The 25,388-nt window shown below is 35.4% G+C and overlaps 1 protein-coding gene across 4 annotated transcripts in view; it reads right to left on the bottom strand.

The window, feature by feature from the left end:
- SPOPL (speckle type BTB/POZ protein like) overlaps window positions 1–25,388 on the bottom strand; it is a 66,505-nt gene that overhangs the window by 15,906 nt on the left and 25,211 nt on the right. For 3 of the 4 annotated variants that reach the window (XM_046659380.1, XM_046659378.1, XM_046659382.1), the window contains 4 exons: window positions 5,294–5,430; window positions 4,988–5,109; window positions 4,570–4,721; window positions 2,540–2,667 (listed from right to left, as the gene is read on the bottom strand). In XM_046659380.1, the coding sequence (XP_046515336.1) occupies window positions 2,540–2,667; window positions 4,570–4,721; window positions 4,988–5,109; window positions 5,294–5,371 (480 nt within the window). In that variant the 5' untranslated portion in view covers window positions 5,372–5,430. Of the gene's footprint in view, window positions 1–2,539; window positions 2,668–4,569; window positions 4,722–4,987; window positions 5,110–5,293; window positions 5,431–14,305; window positions 14,351–25,388 lie in introns of all 4 variants that reach the window. The other variant, XM_046659381.1, reaches the window with a different exon arrangement.

The following is a 25,388-nucleotide window of genomic DNA, read 5'->3' as shown; positions in this document are numbered from 1 at the left end:
CTACCTAACCATCCTTCACACTGGCTCCAAAGTGAGAAACTTTTAATAGTCCAATTTCACATCATCTTCTAGAATAGCAGGTCTTAAGACTTTCTGACTTTCATAGATAGGTATCCTTTTTAAAAATTTGGGTGATAGAAGCAGGGTTGTTAACTTTTCATTTTGCCACGAAAGGGCTTTTTAGAGAATAAAACCCAACTTCCATCCATTATCACAAGTATTTTAAAACAGAAAAGTATCTTAGCAACAGAAAAAGAGGAAGGGGAAAAAGGTACGTCCTCCTAAATTAATTTAATTTCATGAACAACTTGCTATCTATATTCTATCTGTAGATATATATTCTTCTGTATATGATAGTATGGCATTGGTCGATAGACGGATTATTAAAATCTGTTGGATTTCAGAAGATGAATTAATCTAATCAATTTTCTGGTTTTTTTCCTACTTATTCCTCAATTCCTGTCTTCTGCATTACTTTGAGAGAGAAGGGGCAGAACTATTTACACTGCTAGAAATCTCTACCTCTAGCTACTTGATTCATAATATGGAACTTGCAAGATTAAGTTATGTCTTGCACAAAAAGGTAGCAGCAAACTGCCTTACCTGTCTACAGCACCACTTGCAGGGGAGGGGGAGGAGGCAGTTCTTTAGGTAGGGCAGTGCAATGCTTCCTCCTCTTCTGCAAGCAGTGCTGGAGATGCTGTAGAAGGAAGGGCATCAATGAGAGGTATGGAAGAAACGGTGGATGGTATGAGGAATGTTTGTTCAAAGCATTTTCTGCCTGCCTATGTTAAAAACAGTGCTCAGGGTATAAATGTCTACATCAGTAAAAAGGCACATGTTACAGTATCCAAAACTGAATCTGATCCATGCCAACTTAAAATGTATGTCATGGTGGGTTCTATTTTTAGGAGGTCACTAGTGTGTATAACCTAGCATGTAGATAGAAAGTATACTTCAAAAATATGTACTGAAAAAAGATCTTAATTTCAGCCTTCATTCTGAATTTCTTGGTTGTCTAGGTTCCAGCGCAATATGCTTAGGAGAATATTTGTAAACAATATTTCAATTCTAAAAGAAAAATCTTCTTAAAAAGTTTATTCACAAAAAGACTTTCAGCTGTAGGTTTGTTTTTTTTAAAACTGGATTACATAGCCTTTGAAGGTCCTTTAAATTCTAAGATGATGTGATTTAAAAAAATTAGCATGCTGAAATTTAAGGTAACTGCTAAAATTCTGGAAGAGTCTACATTAAGGATGCTAAAATTTTTAAATAACATAATCTATATTTATTTAGAATACTACTTAGAAGATCTGTCTATTGGCAACAAATGCTTTAGGATTTTTTCTCCCCAAATTATTTAATGGTGAGCTCTGCTCAAGACACTTGTGTTATGTGTTTTATCAACCAAATAACTGTATTCGTAACAAATTCATCATACAGTTCATTTAACTTATCTAAGTGAAAATAAGATGCACTATATTTGCACTAGGTAGTCTCTGGGGCCATATTTCAATTATTCTTCTGACACAGCATAATGTCATACAATTAGCTTGTAATCTTGTCAAGAAATTTTACACATTTTCTATAAAGAGATTAAAGCTAATTTAGTAGCAGTTAAGGAAGCTGTCATGCTTCTAAGATACTCATCTATCTATAATAACCCATTGAAATATATTCAATGTTGAGTTTACTTGATCATAACCTTTTCAACTGGCTTTCCTATGAAAATTATCCAACTACTTTAAACATTCTGAAAAAACTATGTTGCTGATGTATATTCCCTATAAACTCTATAATCCTTGAAATCACTCCAAAGATGAATCTGAACAATTTGTATAGATAAAACTATGACATGATAACAATGATAGAAGCAAATCCAAATCTCAAATTAAGACAAATCATAAGTGTAAATTATTGGCAGGGGCGATGCTGATAAACTTTAAAATCTGACATTTTATATATATAAATATACCTCATAAGTTTGTCAACAGACATGGGCATATCTTAAAAAACTGAGATGCTATAGTTTATAACGTTAACATCTATCTGATTAAAGGAACCCAACTGCTTTAATGAACAAAAAGCTTCCCAATCATTTTTAGGCACTTTTACTACCATTCAAGTATGGATTCAAACTGATAAACTACTAATAATGTTTAATATGTTCAATCTGAATATGACAAAAATTACTGATCAGCTATGTCAAAATTATTCAAAGTGAAGAAGATATTTACATACTTTCATATAAAGATATACACATCCATAGTCTTCCTAAGAGGAAGAAGTACTTAGTATGTGGTAGTATAACTGCACATACAATTTAGAGGTAGAAATACGACAGAATTTTTTCAGACTGGGACACTATACTGATTTCTAAGACAATCTAGTCAGCTTTCACTGGTAAAACATTTACAAATAAAACCTCAGCAATTATAGAAATTACTTAATTTTCAAAGTATGCTCAATATTGTTCTAGTTTATATTTTTGCTTTATCACCAAATATAACCATGCTGTTCCTTGAAAGAACGTACCCACCTCACAAAATAATGTAAGCTTGTCATCTGGTAAAAGACCATTAGCTTCATCAAGCAAAAAATCCCTCCGAATGAATTTTTTAAAACCCCAGTCCTTCCCTTGCACAAATCGATATGCTCTTTGGCTTTCTAGTGAAAAACAGAACAGAAGTTTAAATAAAACAAGTATCCAAGAAACATTTTTGTTAATGATAACATAGTTAAATGAATGTGCAAAAATAGGACTTGGCTAATACATATCCACCATCAAAATTACAGATACGTGTGTTCATAAACCAGATGTTCCACAGTGCTACTCAAATTTTGGCCATCATCAATGAGCTCACTTTCAGATTTCTGGATCTCCAAGGAAAAAACCAGATGAAATCTCGTGAAGAAGGAAGAGATTTTAACACATCTAGGCTCTTTAATAATGAAGTAGAATCAAAACACACTGGCAGACATACTACATATCTAACAGCAGAACCCAGTTAGAAACATACCTCTCATTCCTGCTTCTCCCTTTAAAGATGCATACTCTAAATCCCCAGGGTATCATCCTTTAAGCTTTCCTGGCACATCCATCCCACTGATTTAAATTTTACTGAACTAGAGAAAAATCCATTAATAGGCGAAAACTAAATAAAGTCCCTTATCTTTCCCAAATTTTTAGACATAATTCCTTCACCCCTAAAAACCACCTCCCATAAAGTCCAAAAGACAGTTTTAGTATAATTTATAAAAGATTTAATAAATGCCTGAAGCAAGTGTTTCAAATGCCTAACATACTATATAACAACTGTATACCATGAAATAAACAAGATCCTTTATAGAAAGTATTCACTATCTGTTATATAAAGAATAATTAGAAGCAGAAAACCTATAATAAATCTAATTGAAATATTTCATGTTATGGACTGAATGTTTGTATCCCTTCAAAATTCTCATGTTGAAACCCTACCCCACAATGTGATGGTATTAAAGGTCAGTAATTGGGATTAGAAGAGGTCATGAGTTCAGGCCTCATAAATGGGATTAGTGTTCTTATAAAAGAGAACCCACAAAGCTCCTTAGCCTTTTCCACCATGTGAAGACAGTGAGAAGTCAGCAGTCTACAACCCAGAAGAGGGCCTTCAGCAGAATCTGACCATGCTGCCACTCTGATCTTGGACTTCCCAGTCTCCAGATCTATGAGAAATAAATGTCTTGTTTATAAGCCACCCAGGCTGTTGTACTTTGGTACAGTAGCCTGAACTGCCTAAGACCCTGCACTATCTTAAATGTCAGACAACGTGAAAATGCATGTGAAACTATGTATTACTTCAGTAATAAAAGATATTATTTAAAAACGTGGTTTTGGAGGAGGTTTTTTTATTGTAACGACATTACTTGGTTCTGTGATTCACTTCTAGAACTCACTTAAAATTTAATGTGGCAATTCATGACATTATTTTCCTACTATGCACATTGTGCATTTCCTACAATATTCTTCTATTATGAACCTCCAGGCTACACGGTTTTAGCCGGCTAGACATGTGAAGCCTAAAATGAATTTAACAGGTCCTGAGACTAAGGAAAACTGATTTCCCTTCAGTCAGTGTTCAGTCCACTGCTCAAAAAAATTCTAGTGACAAAATATCAGGACATTCAGTTTGTTCTTCACATTTTATTATCTGGCAAAAATGGTGAGGAAGAAGAGAAATATTTCCTGAACACCTATTATATATGCCAGGCACTGAACCAGGCACTTTGCCCTAATAGCAACCATTTTTCCAAGTGACAAGGGAATGTCATTTTAAGACAAAGATTAGGTGAAAAACTTAAATTTTAATATTATTTGTAACTAATTTTACATGTCTTATGAAGTCTAAGACTTAGTAAAACAACCAAAACTCTACACCGGCATTTACAATTAAATAATGGCCATTTAAATATTTTAGGTTAAGCAGGTTATAGTGGAAAAAAATATCCCAAGTTTTTATGGGTCAAAGTGCAGAAGTCACAGTATGTAGTCACACAGAGACTCCTTCACTCAGTTTGCAAATCACTTACCCATTGCTTTTGTTTCTTCCCTTTTAGCGTTCAGAAGGGAAAATTTGAATTTTGCTCGAACTTCACTTTTTGGACAGCTGACTAAAAGCAAATATAAGGACAAGTAGTCTTTACTTTCATCATCTAATCCCTTTGGATTTACCCTCAGGCACCTAAAATAAAACAACAGGCTCACATGGAGGAATATAATACTTTAAACAGTGAAGAGAAAGGCAACAGTGAAATCATTTGTTAAATAATATCACGAACAGCACTCCCATCAATATCCCCGCGGTTCTCTAGAATTCTATATTATTAGGAACTTAGCACAAATCTAATAGAAAATTAGACTAATATCCATTTAGAAACAACAACAAAAACCACAAAGTAACCGATGATAACATCAAAAGAAAAAATTCAAAACAAACAAAAATCTTACCATTTCATTTTGTCACTGGGGCTAGATGAGAATGTTGAACTTTTTAACACTTCACCCATTTCCTCTCGACAAAAACTGAAGTTATTAATGGTCCACATATAGGAAAATTTTACTACTTTAACCTAAGAGATTCAGAAAACCACTTTTATAATGATGACTTTTAAACTTTTAATTTATCGCATGTTAAACATCCTATGACCCACTCTTCTAACACTTCTAATAACTATGCCAAAGTGCTTCACAAAATTCTCAAAATACTATAAAATTTGTAAGTGACAAAAAGTAAGGCACTTTAACAGCATGTACCTGTGTATAACACCAGCTTTCTGCTATAGGACCAGTGGACATATCTCCAGGGAGAGGTGGGGTGGGTTCTCGAGACATTGCCACTTTATCGCAGTCTTCCAAGATTTATGCAATATCCTACACAGCTGAGTACTTTACTACAAAGAAGAGAAGTTCCATTTACTGATCAAAAAGTTTAACTGACTGAATCAAGAGGGAAGAAGTATTTAAACAGTCATAAAACAATTACTTTCCCAAATTAGATTATGAGGAAATATGAAGATTTCATTATTTAATAATTTTTAAGAAATGAAGTCATAAGTCTTTGTGACATATAACATTTGAAATCTAAACAATACTTATAGACAAGACATTATTTTATAAAAGCACACTTTGCAACATATGACAAATCAAAAAATAACATATAGCTAAATGGTAAGATCATAAACATAAAATCACAAAATAACATGGAAAGTTACTGGCAACAATTAATATCTAATTCACCTTCCTTCCTTCGTCTTTTCATTGACATATTCATGGAAATCAAAAGGGCTGTAAAGAGAGAATAGCCCTGGAAACTATAAATATTAGTTATTCAGCTGTCAGACTCCAAAGTTTTGACCAATTAAAACACAGAATGGGACTTAACAGGCAATACTATACAAGAACAATTATCTAGATTTCCATAGAAGTCTACCTCTACCTCAAACAGGTTCCTGATAAGACTTTGTCCCTATCAGAGACCTCCCTACGAGATAATCTCTACCATATCATGACATTTCCTCCCAGTTAGCTGTTCTTGTACTACATCCATTTGGTCTCGTAATAAATTCATCATAACCTAGCCAGGACATTAGTGACTAGATGATGATGCTTTGCAACTTGTAAAGTTTGTAAAAGAAAAGAGGCAAAATCCAGAAGAGCTACATAAGTAGTGCATGTGGCAGGGAAGTTGGTGTGGATGTCTCAAGATTACATTCCAACATAGGGACTTAAGTCGAGAATCCTCTTTTCATTCAAGAATAATTAATAAGGGAAGAAAACCACACGAATCTTATAAAAAGAAACTACTAGTAGAAAAAAGGGCAGGACTTCATCTCAAATACAGAAGAAAATATTTACTTTGTGTCTATACTCAATGAAACCATAGTGTGAAATGAGAAAACAATGACTAAAGAAAGCCACCTGAAAGATACATAGAACAAAAAGATCTAAAAAAGGTATGAAAAAATTCGAAAGTACAAATGAAGGACATTAAAAACTGCAGTAGAAACAACCAAAATAAGCCATCACTGAGATATACTTCTGTGGAATTCAAAATCAGAAAAAAAATGCTACAAGTATACATGTTCCTTTAAAGGAACAAAAATCAAGATGGCCCCATTTTTCTCCTCATTGCTCTATGTCTGAGGAAAACAGGATAATTACTAGAGTTCTAAGGGGAAAAGACCTGTAGCACAAGGATTTTACAGTGCATCATGTTTTCATTCATGGTGAAACAAGCACAAATTCATTTCTAGATGTGTAAAATATGTATACCACCTCCATAGCTATTTGGTGGAGGGACGAATTCAGTCAAGTAATTTTCTAGTCAAAGACAGATGAATCAAAAGGAAAAACAAAGACAAAAATCTCCATCTTAATGAAGAAGTTCTGATTTTTATAACTCTGAACACGTATAACAAATCCATAATGTTTTAAAACTATATGGACATGTCAAAAAATAGTTCTTAAGGCACTGTGACAAAATAAGTCAAGTGAATAAAATGTTAAGTAAAATTATTCTTAAGGCACAAAATCAATGGGCACAGGACTTAGTTTTGGAACTATATAAATTCATCTGATCCTTAGAATCAAGAAATAGCTGATTCAAACCAGAAGCCATTTCATGGGGGGAAAAAACCAAACAAACTGCCAACTTAAATGATTTAAGATTTAGTTCAAATGAACAACTAAATTTGGCAGAAGAATCTGCCAAATTAATTATAATTCATTCATCCACCAATGCTTATTAAGCAGCTACTATTTATAATATAATCTTCAAGATCAGGAAACACGTCAGGAAAAAAAAAATACAATGACAGGTAAATAAGTAACTAAGCAAGATAAATTGTAGTAAATGAAACTAAAAAAAGAGACAGACGTGGGATAGAGTAGTTGCTATGCAATAACTGAAAAATCTTCAAGTAGGTATCCAGGAGGCTACTTTAGATAGAGTGATCAGTTTAGGCTTCTCTGAAGAGTTGAGAACTAAAAGATAAGAAAAAACAGCAGAGACAAGTCAAGGGAAGGTGTCTGTAAGAGAGAAGAAAGGATAGCCAGTGCAAAGGCCCCAGGGCAGGAAAGAAATTGAGAGAATTTAAGGAAAAGAAAGTAATCCAATGTGGTTGATGTCACTGAAGAATTTTAAGCAGGGGAACAACAGTGTAATTTAGATAGTAGTAAGATAAGAATGACAGCTTTTCAGGGAATAAAATGGTGAGAAGAATCAAAGCAGGGAAACAATTAGGAGATATTAAGAATAGTTGGCAAGAGATAGGGGTCACAGACTAATATGGCATGACAGTGGAGATGGGGAAAGTGGTCCTATCGATTGAAGACAATATTTAAAATTAACAGAATGTGTAATGGATTAAAATTAAAGGAAGGAGAAATCAAGGATAAGTCCTAGTGTGGGACCGGAGCAACTGGGGGGATAGTAATACGAGGTACTCAGATGAGGAAGGTTGAGACAGAAGAGTAATTGTGGGGGCTGGGGAGACTCAATTTCAATAAAGTGATGTATGCAATATCAGGAAGTCCTTCATATGGAACACTTTTAAATTAATCCTTTGTGATTAGATTGTTTATGTAATTTTCCTTTTCAATTATGGCATCAATACTAATACACTCACTCAAATACTTATGCAGGTTCCTTACATACAGGAGTTCCTATCATGTGAGGCACCTATGGCATTACACAATGAACTGGGGAATCAGCAAGGTAACCAGGCAGTAAAGTCAGAAGGGTAACACTGGAAATAGTCTATCAAGAGCACCTAAAAGTCACAATCAGCATTAAAGAAAGGTGAAGAATGGATGTTCCTTAATTACACAAGCAAGAATAAAGGCGATGAATGATGGAAGAAAGTAAAAGTGCCTCCAAGAAAAGTGAATACACTATTTAAGAGCACCACACACTGTCACTTTCAAAAGAATTATTCACTTCTACATAAAAATTACATACTGCTCTTAAGTACCTCCAGTTATCATCTTCAATTACTTTTACAAATCACAAATGTTATTTGCTTTTATCTGAAAACAGTACGGCAAACAGGTAGCCACCCCACAGTAAGTTGAGATCACTAATAGACTACCATCATTTTAAACATGTTGGTGCCCCCTCCATATCTAACAACTTTATTGAGGTATAATTTACATATCACAAAACTCATAAACTCATTCATTTTAAATGTACCGATCAATGATTTTTAGTGAACTTTTATCAACACAATGTAGTTTTAGAGTACTTCCATCATCCCAAAAGGTCCTTTCCACCTCCAAATTTGGGCAACTACTAATCTGCTCTCTATAGTTATACTTTGTCTAGAAATTTAATGCAAACAGAATTGTGCAATATGTAGCTTTATGTCTGGCTTCTGCTTTTTTTTTCCCCTAAGTGTTACAGTTTCCTGTTTCTTAGCATGTCTCATAATTTCTGGCTGAAAGCTGGACATTTCCAGTTAACATACTACAGCAACTCTGATTCTGAGTTGTTTTCCTATGGCTTGCTGTCTTCTTCTTAATAGCTTGCCTGGACTTAACTGCAGCATCTGTCTCCACCATATTGCGTGGTTGCTGATATTTCTGTCTAGCTTTTTATTCTTAAGTTTTTTTCCCTGCTTAACAAAGCTGCATGCAGGCGGTCCCCTTTCTTTCAAACAGTTTGGTGACAAAGCCACAGGTTCCCCACTCTGAGCCCCAAATCAAATCCACTCGATCTGACAGCAAAACTGCTGGTTTTCCTGGCTAGCCCCAGGCTGGTAAAACTACCATGGTTGTCTACTGTGCTGAGGTGGAAAAAGAGAGAGAGAGAAAAGAAATTCTTTGTCAGATTTATCCTAGAAACTCATCCTGGGAAAAGTAATACAACTGTGGAAAAAGATAAGTATAAACATAGTATGTTTTTGTGATATACATGTAGAACTACACAACCATTGAGAGTGTATGAAAAATTTTCTTAATGACATTTAAGAACTGTAGTATATAAAAAAATCAAAGAGTATGCCTAAAAAGATCTTACTTTTGTAAATATAAACAGCATATAGAGTTAATACAGGTACAAGTGCATAAAGAGAAACAGACTGGCACATAGATGCACCGAGTTGCACTTTGGCATTGCCATGATAATGCCGATAAGATATACATCTAAATATTACTAATCTCTGGGTGATGAGCTTTTTTCATTTGTTTATATTTTCTAAATATATTATTATGTTTTAATAAAGAAATACAAGTCATTATTCTTAAAAGAAGTAAAAAACATAGTTATTTGCATACTCAAATGAACCCACAGAAAATATGTTATGCGTGCGTTTGTGTGTATATGTTACTTTCCAAGTAGCAGAGATTGAGAGATGTCAGGTCAATGAAGATGGTAAGGCAAAGAAAAACACTGCAGATTAAAGTTGAGTTTTTATAAGAAGACACTAGCTAATTTAATACTAATAAAATATATAAATAAAAAATAAATTTCATTTTCTGGAGAGTAAAGAGGAGAAAGTTCTTTAATGGCTCTACAAGAGCTATTACCCTCCTCAAGTATAACACACAATGTAATTCATAAATAAAAGCAAATTAAATAAAAGGTTACAAAGATTTTTGTTTTCTTTCCAGCTTCTTCAAATGATGTAATTATGGGATGAGATATGGAGAATGCTGGTGAAGCAGATTGCATAGGTGAGCACTGAGAAGACGACGCACCTTGTTTATTCCTCAGCAACTCTATGAGACGGGTGGTAATAATCCCATCTTAACCATGAGAAAATGATTAACGACAAGTTAAAAGGTTTCCTTTAACTGTAAGTAACCAGAAAGTGGTTGATCACAAATTTACTGGCTCCAACGTCTATACTCTTTCTTATAGTCATGCTGCGTCTCCTGATATTACAGAGCTGAAACAGCCCTCAGCTATCTGGTCTAACTCTTCTTTTACAGTGGAGAACCAAGAAGAGAGAAATGGATTAGACTAGTTACATAAACTGTCCAAGTTTACACTGTTAGATAAATATTAAAAGATGGACAAAGATCTCCCAAGATCCATTTCAGTGCTATGTCCAGTATTCCTTTTCTTTTCCAAAGGAAAAAAATGAGAAAGAGAGTAGACAATTAACCACATTCACGACTTCCTATTGCTGTGCTTGCAGAAAAGCTTGCAGAGAGACAGCACAACCAAAACGAGATCTAGAGAATAATACAAGACAATCAATCTATACACATTAACAAAATAAAGCTTTCTTCTATATTCTGTATTTTGCTTTGTAAACAAATTTAAAGTGTGATGCTTCCTAGTTTTACTTATTAAAGGAAAGCAAGACTCCTACTTGTTATTGGAAAAAACACGAATGTGATTTTCTAGCTTAACAAAATGTCTGAGTGCCAGAATTAATGTTCTATAGGTCAAACACACACACAACTATATACATTAAAAATTTCAAATATTCAAAAAATATACAAAGAGTCATATGTCAAACAACCATCTTCCTGCCATCCTTGTATATATTCCCACCATCAAATCTCTCACTACCAGAAGTTATCTGTATCCTGAATTTGTTATATCAATGAATTTCTTCACATTCTTATTATCTGTGAATCCCTAAACCATATGGATAGAAGTTCACAGATATGTAATAAAGGACATAGACATCACCAAAAATGGCAAAGTGGAGAACTCCAAAACTCCATCCTTCCACAAAAGCAATGAATAAGATGGCAAAAACTTTTTCATAACCCAGAAGTGAATCAAAAACATACAACCAGGAGAATGCTAAATGAAGAATGCAGCTGCTGAACTGCAGGGAGTAAGAGTTGTGGCGTTTTAAGATACTCACTCACCATGGCCCCCTCTCCAATTCAGCAGCAGCCGAGTTGACATCAGCCCACATTGCTGACGCAGGATGCTGGGACCAGAGGGAGCTACATAGATTTATTCTAAAATAATTGTGGTTGCATGCTCTGTCCAGTCTGGTAACTCTCTGAAGAATCAGGTCAAGGGCCTACCTTTGCTTCACCTGCTGTGGAGCATCCCCAGGGTAGAAGCAGCATTCTGGGGGGCAGGAGTTGTCAAAAGCATCTAACGGCAACGTATTAGCTGCAGCTGCCTGGAGCGAGGGATAAGAGATGGGGCGAGCAATAGCCAGAAAGGAAAGGCTGGGAAGAAAGAAGCTGAGAAATATATTTGGGGGAAAAGGGCTTTGAAAAGCTCCCACATATACAGGGGAAACTAGAAGGCCATGTACATACCTGGGGCCAAACACATGCTTGGAAAATATGTGAGAAGACCCTAAGCTATCAACTCTGGTGGATCTTTTGGTGCCAAGCAAGAAGAAAGAAGCTAAAGCAGAATCGTAAATGGCCTGGCTAAGCAGTGAAGGAGTGCCCCAACAGAGAGCCAAACTCTACAAGACTAGAAAAGCTGTGGGGCTTTTTTTGTCTCCATATATATATGGAAATCAAACATCAGTTGAAAGTGAAAAGGTGGAAAAAAGATATTCTATGCAAACAGCCAAAAGAGAGTTGGGTGGCTATACTAACATAAGACAAAATAGACTTTAGTTGAAAACTGTTACAAGAAGGATCAAAACAAAAAGACAAGCCACCAATTGGGATAAAATATTTGCAAATTATATATCCGACAAGGGGTTAATCTCCATAATATATAAGAAACTCATACAACTGAACAAGAACAAAAAAACAGCCTAATCAAAACATGAGCAGAGGATATGAAGAGATATTTTTCCAAAGAAGATATATAGATGGCCAATAAGTACAAGAAAAGATGCTCAACATCACTAAGCATCAGTGAAATGCAAATCAAATCTACAGTAAGATACCACCTTACACCTGTTAAAATGGCTATAATCACTAAGACTAAAAATAAATGTTGGTGAGGGTGTGGAGAAAAGAGAACCCTCATACACTGCTGGTGGGACTGCAAACTGGTGCAGCCACTATGGAAAACAGTATGGAGATTCCTCAAAAAACTAAAATAGAACTACCATATAACCCAGCTATCCCATTACTGGATATCTACCCAAACAACTTGAAATCAAGAATCCAAAGTAACATTTGTACCCCTATCTTCATTGCAGCACTATTCACAATAGCCAAGACATGGAAGCAACCCAAGTGCCCACTGACTGATGATTGGATAAAGAAGATGTGGTACAACGGAATAGCACTCAGCCACAGAAAAAAGACAAAATCATCCCATTTGCAACAACATGGATGGATCTGGAAGGTATTATGCTAAGTGAAATAAGTCAGATTGAGAAAGATAAACACCATATGACTTCACTCATATGTGGAATATAAACAAACACATGGACAAAGAAAACAGTTCAGTGGTTACCAGGGGAAGGGGGATGAGGGGTGGGTACAGGGGGTGAGGGGAGCACTTATATGGTGACAGACAAGAAATAATGTACAACTGAAATTTTACAATGATGTAAACTATTATGAACTCAATAAAAAAATGAAAGAAAAAAAAGGAAGGAAGGATAAAAACAATTGTTACAGGAGACAAAGAAGGACATTACATATTGATAAAAGGGTCAATTTAATCAAGACATAATTATAAACATACATGCACCAACCAACAGAGCTCCAAATTATATCAAGCAAAAACCAACAAAACTGGAGAAAAATAGACAGTTCTACAGTAATAGCTGGAGACAGCAATACCCAACTTTCAATAATCCACTGAACAATCAAGAAGATTAATAAAGAAATAGAGGACTTGAACAAAATAACTAAACCTAACAGAGATTCACCTGTCAACAGCAGAATATACTTTCTTTTCAAATGCACATGGAACATTCTCCATTTAGACCATATGCTAGGCCACAAAACAAGTCTCTAATAAACTTTATAAGATTGAAATTATACAAAGTGTTTCTCTGGAATGGAATGAAACTAGAAATCAATAAGAGAAGGGAAACTGGAAAATTCACCAGTATGTGGAAATTAAAAAACACATTTTTTTTTTTCCTGCTTTATCTCCCCAACACCCCCCCCACCACCCTGTACATAGCTGTATGTCCCAGTTGCAGGTCCTTCTAGTTGTGGCATGTGGGACGCCGCCTCAACATGGCCTGATTAGCGGTGCCATGTCCACGCCCAGGATATGAACCCTGGGATGCCAAAGCAGAGCATGTGAACTTAACCACTCGGCCACAGAGCCGGCCCCAAAAAACACATTCTTAAAAAAAGAAATGACAAGAAAAATCAGAATTTCACTTTGAGACAAAAGAAAATAACAATATACCAAAATTTCTGGGTTGCAATGAAAGTGGCATTCAGAGGGAAATGTGTAGTAAATATAAACATCTACACTAAAAAAAGATCTCAAATCAATAAGCTAACTTTATATCTCAAGGATCTAGAAAAAGAACAGCAAACTAAACTCAAAGCTTGCAGAGAGAAAGGAAATAAAATAGAGAACAGAAAAATAGAAAAAAAATAAAACAAAGTTGGTTCTTTGAAAAGATGGACAAAACGGACACCTTTAGCTAGACTGCTCAAGAGAAAAAGAGAGAACACACAAGTGACTAAAATCAGAAATGAAAGTGGGGCTATTACTACGAATCTTACAGAAATAAAAAGGATTATAAGAGAATATTATGACATTGTACATCAACAAATTAGATAACCTGGAAGAAATGGACGAATTCCTAAAAAACACAAACTATAAAAACTGACTCAAGAAGAAACTGAAAATCTGAACAGATCTATAACCAATAAAGAGACTGAATCATTAATTAAAAAACAACTTACAGCATGACAGCCTGAGGAGCTCCATGGATTTGCTTTCCAGTGAAACTGGTGAAAATTATAAAAGAACAACCATTACCTCTGGAAATGGTCCTGGGGCTACAGAGCAAAGAAGAAAGATGTATTCAAGAAAATCTACTAGGTGCTCTAAGAAATGTGAGAGTCTGTGGTGTTTGAACCAGGACCTGCCCTTCCCTCCATCCTTCCAGCTCAGGGAGTCAGAAACTCCACTCCAGACGGGTAAAGCCAAGAGCACAGGGCTCCCTCTTTGCCCAGTGGGCTCAGGGTTCTATCTTACTGGGAGGGGCAGGATGCCAACATTTCTCATCTTGCCTCCAGCTACCTATTGCTAAAGCTAATGTGGCTAAGAGGGGAGGTGAAGGATGCATCCCTTCTTCCATGCAGCCCCCAGTGGTGGGATATAGGCTATACCTTGGGTGTGGTGCTGGTGGGGCACAAAGTGCTATTGTTCCAGCTTGTAAGATGAGGCTTTCCACACTGGGAGAGCCAAGACAAGAAGATCTAAGGGTACCGTTCCCCTCTTCTCCCATTCCACTAAGTGCTCAGCTCCTAGAGCAGAGATATCACTAAGAGAGAAATGCACCATTGTCCCCACTACATATTCTAGAGACCTGATTTGATGATACTGCCTATGTGGCAAAGAGGTTCATAAAACAGCTCCAAATCTCTTCCTAGAGAAATACTGGCTTCATTTGTAAGGGAATGGACAAGGGTGCTCTAAAAAAACAGTGCAGGTCCTGGTAAAAGGCAACTGAAAGGACACTGGAGAAATTATTGGGCATAAAGCATAAACTAAAGGCTGGTTTGTTTGCCAGAGAGAACAAGAAGGCAAACAGCTGGGAGGGGCCTGCCTAGGGTCAGAAACAAATCAAGCACTAACTTAGGAAATTATCACTCCAAAGGAACTCAAATTTTGATTAGTTCAGTCTGTGGATCAATTACTGCATCAAGGCATGCTGAAAACAACAGAGCAATTAGCACTAGATTAGTGGACCTTAACAGTTGTATGTGGTCAAGGAAGGAGACAGTCAAAGAGAGCCCTGCCGAAACGACTGCCATCCCAGGCTAACTGGGAAAACCCAAGACTGTGTCCCTGAGGAGCAGCATCAGAGGCTTAAGAGTGAGTGAGTGAGTGAGTGAGTGAGTGTGTGTGTGTGTGTGTAAGGGGAGGAGGGGGTGGAAGGACAGGAAAATTGACTCCACTAAAATAACTCTGCCAGTCACTAAATAAGCAAGAAACAATAACAAACACCGGAAGGGAGAAATTAGCTCCAAGAATTTCCACATAATATAAAATGTCCAGTTTTGAACAAAAAATTATAAGCATGCAAAGTATGACCCAAGCAACAGGCAAAAAGGAGGTATTAGAAACGTCTGATTGCAAGAAGATGCTGGGTTGAACAAACAATGCCTTCAAAGTAGCCACTGTAAATATGCCTAAAGAACTAAAGAAAAATCATGATTAAATAAGTAGAGGAAGGTATGTTGACAATGTCACAAAAAATAAAGAATATCCATAAAGAAGTAAAAATTATTTTTTTTTAAAAAGGAAATTCTGGAGTAAGAAAGTACAACTGAAATGAAAAATTCACATAAGGAACTATGTTCCTATACAGCAGATATGAACTGGTAAAAAAAAAATTATTAAACTTGCTGAGAGATCAATAGAGATTATCTAATGTAGAGATAAAAGGATGAAGAAAAATAAACAGAGCCTCAGAGAAATGTGGGACACCAGTAAGCCGACTGACACATATATAATGGGCATACTAAAAGGAGAGGAGAGACAAAACGAGCAGAAAAAACATTTGAAGAAATAATGGCTGAAAACTTCCCCAAATTTATTGAAAACCAGTAATATATACACATTCAGGAAACTCAACTAACTCCAAATGGATAAATGCAAAGAGATCCACAGACACATTACAGCAAAAATGATGAAAACCAAAGACGAGGAAAAAATAGTCACTAGGATGGCTATAACAAAAAATAACAGAAAAGTACTAGTGTTGGCAGGATGAAGAGAAAGTGAAAACTCTGTATATTGCTGGTGGACATGTAAAATGGTTCAGCCACTGTGGAAAACAGTTTGGAAGTTCGTCAAAAAGTGAAACATAGAATTACCACATGATCCAGCTTTTCTACTAAGTATATATCCAAAATAATCAAAAAAACAAGTGTTCAAACAAAAACTTGTATAACAATATTCACAGCAGCACTACTCACAATAGCCCAAATGTTACTGGTTAATAATCAATTCACAGATGGACAATCCAAAAAGACCATCAACAGATAAATGGATAAATAAAATGTGGCATCTCCACACAACGGAATATTATGTAGCCATAAAAAGTAATGAAGTACTAATATATGCTACAACATGGATGAACCTCAACATATCATGCTAAGTAGTAAAAGCCAGACACAAAAGGTGACACATCATATGATTTCACTTACATAAAACATACAGAATAGGCAGATACATAAAAAGAGAAAGATTAGTGGTTGCCACGGGCTATAGGGAGAGGGAAATGGGGTGTGAGTGCTCAATGGGTATGGGGTTTCCCTCTGAATTAATAAAATGTTCTGGAACTAGATACTGGTGCTGGTTGCACAACACCGTGAATGTTCTAAATACCACTGAATTGTACACTTTAAAACTGATAAAATGGTGAATTTTGTTAATGAATTTTACCTCATTAAAAAAAAAGTACAGGCACATACGTGTCCATATGTACTACATAAAAATCTTTCTTTTGTGATTAAAAAGTAATGGAAGTAATAGATCCACAGTATGGAGGATCCTCAAAAACTTAAAAACAGAACTACCGCATGATCCAGCAACTGTACTTCTGGGAACATATCCAAAGATAACTTAAACATTAACTCGAAAAGATATCCGCACCCATGTTCATTGCAGCATTACTTACAACAGCCAGGACACAGAAACCACCTTAGTGGCCACAGATAGACAAACGGACAAAGAAGTTGTGGTATACATATACAACAGGATATTATTCACCATAAGAAATGAGGAAATCCTACCATTTGTGACAACATGGATGAACCTTGAAGGCATTATGCTAAGTGAAACAAGTCAGATAAGAGAAAAATACTGAGATATTTCACTTATACATGGAATCTAAAACGGGAAAAAAAACCAAACTCATAGAAAAAGAGATCAGACTTGTGGTTACTACAGGTGGGGGCTGGAGATTTGAAAGAAGGTGGTCAAAAGGTATAAACTTCCACTTACAAGATAAAGAACTACTAGGGATGCAATGTACAACATGATAAGCATAGCTAACATTGCTGTATGATATACAGGAAAGTTATTAAAAGAGTAAATCCTATGAGTGCTCATCACAAGAAAAAGTTTTTTTTCTTCTTTTTTTCTTTCTTTTCTTTTGATTGTATCTATTTGAGAAGAGGAATGTTAGTTGAACCTATTGCGGTAATCATTTCACAGTATACGTAAATCGAACCATGATGCTGCACACCTCAAACTTAGTGATGTATGTCAATCATTTCTCAATAAAACTTGGGGGGTAAAAAAAGAAAACTAAACCAAAACTCAATGTGCCAAACAAACAAACAAAAAAGTAATGGAAGTAATTATAAAGTTTCTTCTATAACTATTGAGTCGAAATTAGCCACGATTAGAGAATTAAGTACTTAAACAGATTTTTAATGACTCTCAAAAGAAAAACTATTAAGGTTTTTTAACATTTGTCTTGAATTGTGCAATACTCCTAGTATGCTAACTATTGAGCTTCCAGACCAATGGAATATATAAATTATCCAGCAAAGTAGTTGTTTTAAATCACTGTCTGAAGAATATTATTAAAATTCTATCCATTCATAACCATGTAACCAGCATGTTTATGGGATACTTCTTTTCTACTGTCATCTGAAATCAGCTCAAGTCTTCTAGGAGCTAGCTTAACCTGGATGTTAATCATATAGCATTTTTGTTTATTAATTCTTCAACTAACAAAATGTAAATCACTCTAAAACTGTGAAATACTAGGATATTTTTGCTAAAAGTTATCTGAACTGCTTCATAAAGTTATAACTGAAAATACTGAGATCAAAGCAATTTTCTACAAATTATGACTATGATTACATAATGAAAGGAAATGAGTTAATATGTAACACATATATAATATTCAACAGTTTTGCTAAGACTGTTATCAGGAATAATTAGACTGTAATAAATGTTTATAAAGGTGATAAAACAGTTAACAATACATGTATCATATCTTTATTAAATCTCTTTGAATTAAGCATATGACGACTTCATGGGAGTGCAATAAACATTTATTACACGCTTAGATATATTGTGCACTCTAAGGGACCTTGAAGCACAAACATGAATAATATATAGTCCTGACTCTAGAGAAGACCATAAGATAGTAGGAGAGACACCTGCTAGGATACTTTCAATACAATAATAGAGGAATGTACACAGTAAATGAAGCCTTTTCAGAACAGGCAGGCTGTCCTGAAGAAAGCCCTTGAGCTGGATTCTAAAGGAAGAAAGCAAATGATAGGAAAACCATAAACTACAGCAGAGATTTGAAAAGCAAGGGTTCTATAGTGAGACTAATGTGAATCACTCTCCTGTCATGGATTCTGTAACCTTACAGACATTGGGACTTTCCTTTTTTCCATTAAAGGATTCCAGTACCTCATTTCCCTATGGTTGGACAACACGAAATAATATACATATAAGTGGTTACACTTCACACAAAGTAAGTACTAGAACAGACATATAGCAAGGAAAACTTCACAGGTGACCTTGGAAGTAAATAATTTGGGCAGAAGTGATATGGGTGGGAATAACCAAGACAAATAATGTGTATAAAAAGTACTTAAAGGCTGTCATGCGGTCTTGCTTCTGAGTACGATGGAACACTGGTAGGTGAACTAACTTCTGCTGTGAAGTAGAAAAACTTGGATAAAAATAAAATAACTATTTGTTTAATGGCAACTAGAAATGCTCAAGCAATCAGGACGGGAGGTTCCAAGACTCCAGAGAAGAGGGAATCATCTAAAGGTAAGCTGATAGACTACAGCTACTTTTTTCTCTACGAGTATTTGCTGATTTTAGCCACAGTGCAGAGCGAGAATCCAGGCTTTGCCCGGGCTGAGGGCCACTGCCAAGGGGTAGAAGTATCAGCAAAGATTTTGTTGGCCTGGTGAGGTAGGAGATAAAAATAGGATACCTGAGGGGCTAAGATCCTGATGAAAAGTGCCCTTTAAGATTTCTGCCAAATGCAGACCCAGCATGGAGCAGGAAGCCAAGAAGAAAGCAAAGTGTTCAGATATGTCATATTGCTGAGGAGACAAGGATTAGAGTTCAGGATCCGCGAAAGAGAGGGGCTGAGTAAAAACACCCGGTTCTCATTTGGAAGGCCTGGAAAGCTAGGCTATACAAGAAGGACAAACCAAATATACAAATAGCCTTAATTCACTTCAGTCTCTGACTAGCTCAAAGTGATCGGTCCCTGTGCCTTATATCTAAGAGGAAAGGAAGGATCCTCTATGAAAGAAGATATCATCTAGAGCCTTTAATATTCTCATAATGGCTAGTATTCAATAATAATTACCAGGCTGCCAAAAAAGACAGATGCATATGACTGAAAAGTAGGAGAAAACAAAAACAGGTAACAGACACAGACCTACAGAACTTTCAGACAAGAACTTTAAAATAACTGTGATGAATATGTTGTAATAGAAAAAGATGGAAAAAAATAGATGAAAAATAGACTTGTATCAAGAATACCTTAAGAAAGAAGCAAGCGGAAATTCTAGAACTAGAAAATAATTGAAATCAACAACTTAATATGTAAAGTTTGTTTGTTTGTTTGTTTTGCTGAGGAAGAGTGGCCCTGTGCTAACATCTGTGCCAATCTTCCTCTATTTTGCATGCGGAATGCTGCCACAGCATGGCTTGATGAGTGGAGTGTAGGTCTACGCATGGGATCTGAACCCACAAACCCTGGGCTGCTGAAGTGGAATGCATAATCTTAACCACTATGCCACCAGGCCAGCTCCCTTAATAGGTAAGTTTAACAGCAGACTAAACAACAAAAGATAGGACTAGAAAACTTTTTAAAAGGTCAATAAAAGATATTTTCACCAATGCAGAAAAAAATATTACCGAAAATGCAAAAAGAACCTAGGATGAATGGGAGACAGTGAAAGCCTGCCATATGTGTGGGTGGACTCGCAACGCTTGAAAAGATAAATAACTAAGAATTTTCCAAAATTGGTCAACAAAACAATAGTAACGTTTTGTGGGGCTTAAATATATGTACAATTAAAATGCGTGACAAGAATAATGTAAAAGCCATGGGGAGAAAATGGAATAAAAAGTGTTCTAAATGGGGAAGCAGCAAGCGTAAGTACTGGTACTAGTTGTAATAAGTCAATGAAGCATACTCTAATCACTAGGGTAACCACTAAAATAAATGTGAGATAGCATAACTAAAAATCTAATAGAGAAACAAAAAAAGGGGGAGAAAAACTATTGAAAAATAGTACGATGATAGATAATGATTATATATAATTACACTATATGTAAATAGGTTACATACTACAATTTTCAGCCTGGATTAAATAAATAAATACCTGAAGACATAACAACTAAGTGCAATGTCAGATGTTGGAACAGTAAAAAGACAGCAGAGGAAAAACTGGTAAAAATCTGGTTCAATTCTTCAGTTAGTTAACAGTATTATACCAATGTTAATTTCTTGGTTTTGATAAGTTTAATATTGTTATATTAGTTAATACAATAACAAGGTGTTTAAATGTAATTGCTCCTTAACATGGGGTCTAATATTGTGTTAACATTATGGAAAGCTGTGTGAGGAAAAAAAAGTAACTATTTGCTGTTTGGAGAAGACTTAAATATAAGGGTATAAAAAGGTTTAAGTTAAAATGAAGGGAAAATATATACCTTACAAATTCTATCCAAAACAAAACAGGTACAACTATACTATGATCAGACAAAACAGACTTTAAAGCAAGAAGCGTTAGGAGAGAGAAAAAAGAAAATAATAAACTGAGAAAAAAAGCCAATTGTGAAAACATAATTCTAAATGTGTCTGTATGCAATAGGATTGGTTTCAAAAATCATTGTGGGAGACTTTAACTCCAGTCACTCAATAAGTGAAAGAACAACCTTAATGAAATATACATGTATATACACATAACGTGGCACTAACAGCAAAAGAATGCAAATTCTTCTCAACTGCACAGAAAACATTTACCAAAACTAGCCATTTTGGTGCAGGATAAAGAAAGCCTTGCAAACAAATTTCAGGTCGTTGAAATCATTCAGAGGATGAACCTTAATCACAGCAGAATTAAGTTAAAAATCAATAAGCAAGGGGCCGGCCTGTTGGCGTAGCAGTTAAGTTCTTGAGTTCCACTTTGGCCACCCGGGGTTCGCCGGTTCGGATCCTGGGTGCGGACACGGCACCACTTGGCAGGCCATGCTGTGGTAGGTATCCCACATATAAAGTAGAGGAAGATGGGCATGGATGTTAGCTCAGGGCCAGCCTCCCTCAGCAAAAAGAGGAGGATTGGCAGCAGTTAGCTCAGGGCTAATCTTTCTCAAAAAAGAAAAAAATATTCAATAAGCAAAAGATAACCAGAAAATATCTAAGTCCCCAGAAATTAAACAATAGCTTTCTAAATCTAGGGGTGAAAAATGAAATTACAATGGAAATTACAAAGTATTTTGAACTGAACAACATTAAAGATAAGAAATTTCCAAACTTGTAAGATGTGGCTATACCAGTACTTGGTAAATTTATAGCCTTTCATGACTACACCAGAAAAGGAAGACTGAAAATCAATGACTTAAGCTTCCATCTAAAGAAGCTAGAAAAAAATAAGTCGAACCCAATGAAAGTAGAAGAAATAATAAAGGCATGAGCAGAAACCAGTAACTAAGGAAAAATGTACAAGAGAGAAAATACAAAGCCAAAAGCTAGCTCTTTGGGAAAAATAACAAAACTGATAGCTTTAGTCAGATTCATCAAGGGAACAGAAAGAATACAAATTTACAACACCAAAAATGAAGCCCTAAAAGATAATGAGGCTCTCATGAAAATGTTACACGAGTCTAATTGATAATTCAGAAGAAATGAGAAAATTACTTGAAAAACATAAGACTTCCAGAACTGACACATAATATAACGGAGAAAAATCATAAATAGTCTTATGTGATTAAAACAATTAGTTATTAAAAACCCTCCCACAAGGAAAACTTACACAGATGGCTTCACTGCAGAAGCTCTTCCACAGAAGGGAAGATAAAACCAAATTTCGCAGCTTGTTTGATGAAATCAGTGTACCTTTTATAACAAAATCTGGTAAGCACATTACAAAAAAGGAAAATCTCTCTCATAAACACAGATGTAAAAATCCTAAGCAAACTAATAGCAAGTCAAAGCTAGGACTGCATAAAAAGTATAACACTTCATGACCAATGGAGTTTTGTTCGAGTAATGCAAGGGTGATTAACATCAGAATCTATTAATGTAATTTACCCTATTATAATAAGGAGGAGGAGAACAGATCACCTTGACAGATGCAGAAAAACCTTTTGATAAAATTCAAAACATCCATTCAGGAGAAAAACTCTTTACAAACTGGGAATAAGAGAGAACTTCCTTAATTTTACAAAAAGTGTCTTAAAACACACATCCATACCCACAGCCCTACAGTAAGAGTGCCGAGTGAGATGAGACAAGAAAGACCACTGTCAGCACTTTCATTCAACATTGCCCTGGAAGTCCTAGCCAGTACCTTAAGGCAAGAAAAATAAAAAGCATAAGAATCGGAAAGAAAAAAGAAAATGATCACGTTCACAGATAACATGATTGTGTACAAACTAACAGAATTAACAAGTAATTTTGTCCAGGTTGCTTTATACAAGGTCAACATACAAAAACACACAGTAGAAGGAGAGGAGGACACACAACGGCAGGACAGGCAGAGATCTGAGAGTCTGCCCACCACACTTAACAGCTAGACTTGGTAAATCTGGCTGGCCTGAGAGTCTCTAGGGACCCTCTCCAGGGGAGTGTTTGGTAATAGCTGAAGCACCTAAGTGAAAATCGTCTGCTATCTTGTAACTGCTGTTAAAGCAGTTTATAATTTCCTAAAATTACATAATACATAAATATGAAAGTTTTTAAATTGAGGGCTATGTTTTTACAGAGAATGCTCTCCCAAATATATGCAATCGAGTCAGTCACTCCATCTTCCTAATTTTAACAAATGATCTTTTATAACAGATAATTTTGTTTTAAAATTGTGTAACAGTATACCAGAGACTATGACAGCCCATCTCTTTAGTCAAGATATTTCTGTAATATTCTGAAAAGACTCTACATGCACTAAACTCATAGCTGGCATATAAAATATTTTAAAATTAGAGTTTAAATAGATTTATATATCCTCTACAGGTTAAACAAGTATTTTGATTGTTTACGTTCATTTCCTTGTTCTCATGCCAGCTTAGTTACAACATTTGCTGAGGTTCAAATTTTGAATTCTAGTTTTGCTTAAATAGGACTGAAATTACTAAGAATATTTTAACTTTGGTGTGCCGTACCAGTCAAAAATTCAAATTAATGTCACAGAAAATAATAATTTTTAAAAAGGTTAATGTCAAATTTTCCAGAAAATGCTATAATCGCTCCATTTCTTACTGTTGAAGAGATTGATAAAGAAGTTAGAACAAAGGAATGATGAAGTGAGAGTAATTCTGGAAAGTGTTTACAATTGAATATAATGTAAAACTCAATAAAAGTAAAATAAATGTAAACATTAGGAAATCCATTATATTTCTGTGTTAGCAACAAACAGGAAATTTTAAAGGATACCATTAATAGTATTTAAAAACTCACTTCTCCTAGAAGTAAATCTAATTAAGGATGCTCACAATCTCTACACTGAAAGCTAGAAAGTGGTACTGAGTGACAGTAAAGATAAGCTAAACTAATGGAGGAATACACTATGTCCATGAAATGGAAAAATCAATCTTGTGAAGAATTCTCCCCAGATTAAGATATAAATTCAATGCAATCACAATCAAAATTCTAACAGTGCTTTTTTGTGGAAATCGACAGGTAAATTCTAAAATTTACATGGAAATGCAAAAGGATCAAGAACACCCAAAACAATCTTGAAGAATAACAAAGCTGAAGAACTATAAGTACACCAAGTATGTGATAATCAAGACTTAAATACAGTCACACAGCACATAACAATGTTTCAGTCAATGACAGACCACATATACGATGGTGGTTCCATAAAGTTAGTACCATATAGCTTAGGTGTGTAGTGGACTATACCATCTAGGTTTGTAAGTACACTCTGTAATGTTCAAACAATGACAAAATCACCTAATAACACATTTCTCCAAACATATTACAGTCCTTAAGTGACGCATGAATGTATACGATGTACGTATTATAAAATATCAAGACTTAAAATGTAGCCATTGAAATTAAGAAAGAGTGGTATTGGTGAAAGAATAGAAAAACTGATCAAAGGAAAAAAATAAAGAGTCCAGAAACAAATGCACATATATATAGCCAGTTCATTTATGATAAAGGTTAATGATGAAGTGCAGTACACAAAGGATGGTCTTTTAACAAATGGTGCTGGGTTGGGCTGGCCTGGTGGCTTAGTGGTTAAGTTTGTGTGCTTGCGTAGTGGTTAAGTTTGTGTGCTCTGCTTTGGCAGCCCAGAGTTCACTGGTTTGGATCCTGGGTGCAGATCTATGCACCCCTTATCAAGCCATGCTGTGGCAGGCATCCCACATATAAAGTAGAGGAAGAGGGACACAGATGTTAGCTCAGGGCCAATCTTCCTCAAAAAAAAAAAAGTGCTGGATCAAATGAATAATCATAGAAAAATAAAATCTTCACTCACATCATATACAATGATCAATTCCAGATACACTGCAGAATAAATATGAAAGTAAAGCAAGAAAGCTTTTGGGGGGAAAAAATGGGAGAATATCTTTATAACTCTG

This window comes from Equus quagga, chromosome 4 (genome assembly GCF_021613505.1).
Source record: "Equus quagga isolate Etosha38 chromosome 4, UCLA_HA_Equagga_1.0, whole genome shotgun sequence".
Classification (NCBI taxonomy): Eukaryota; Metazoa; Chordata; class Mammalia; order Perissodactyla; family Equidae; genus Equus; species Equus quagga.
This window is presented reverse-complemented; position numbering and strand designations above follow the sequence as displayed.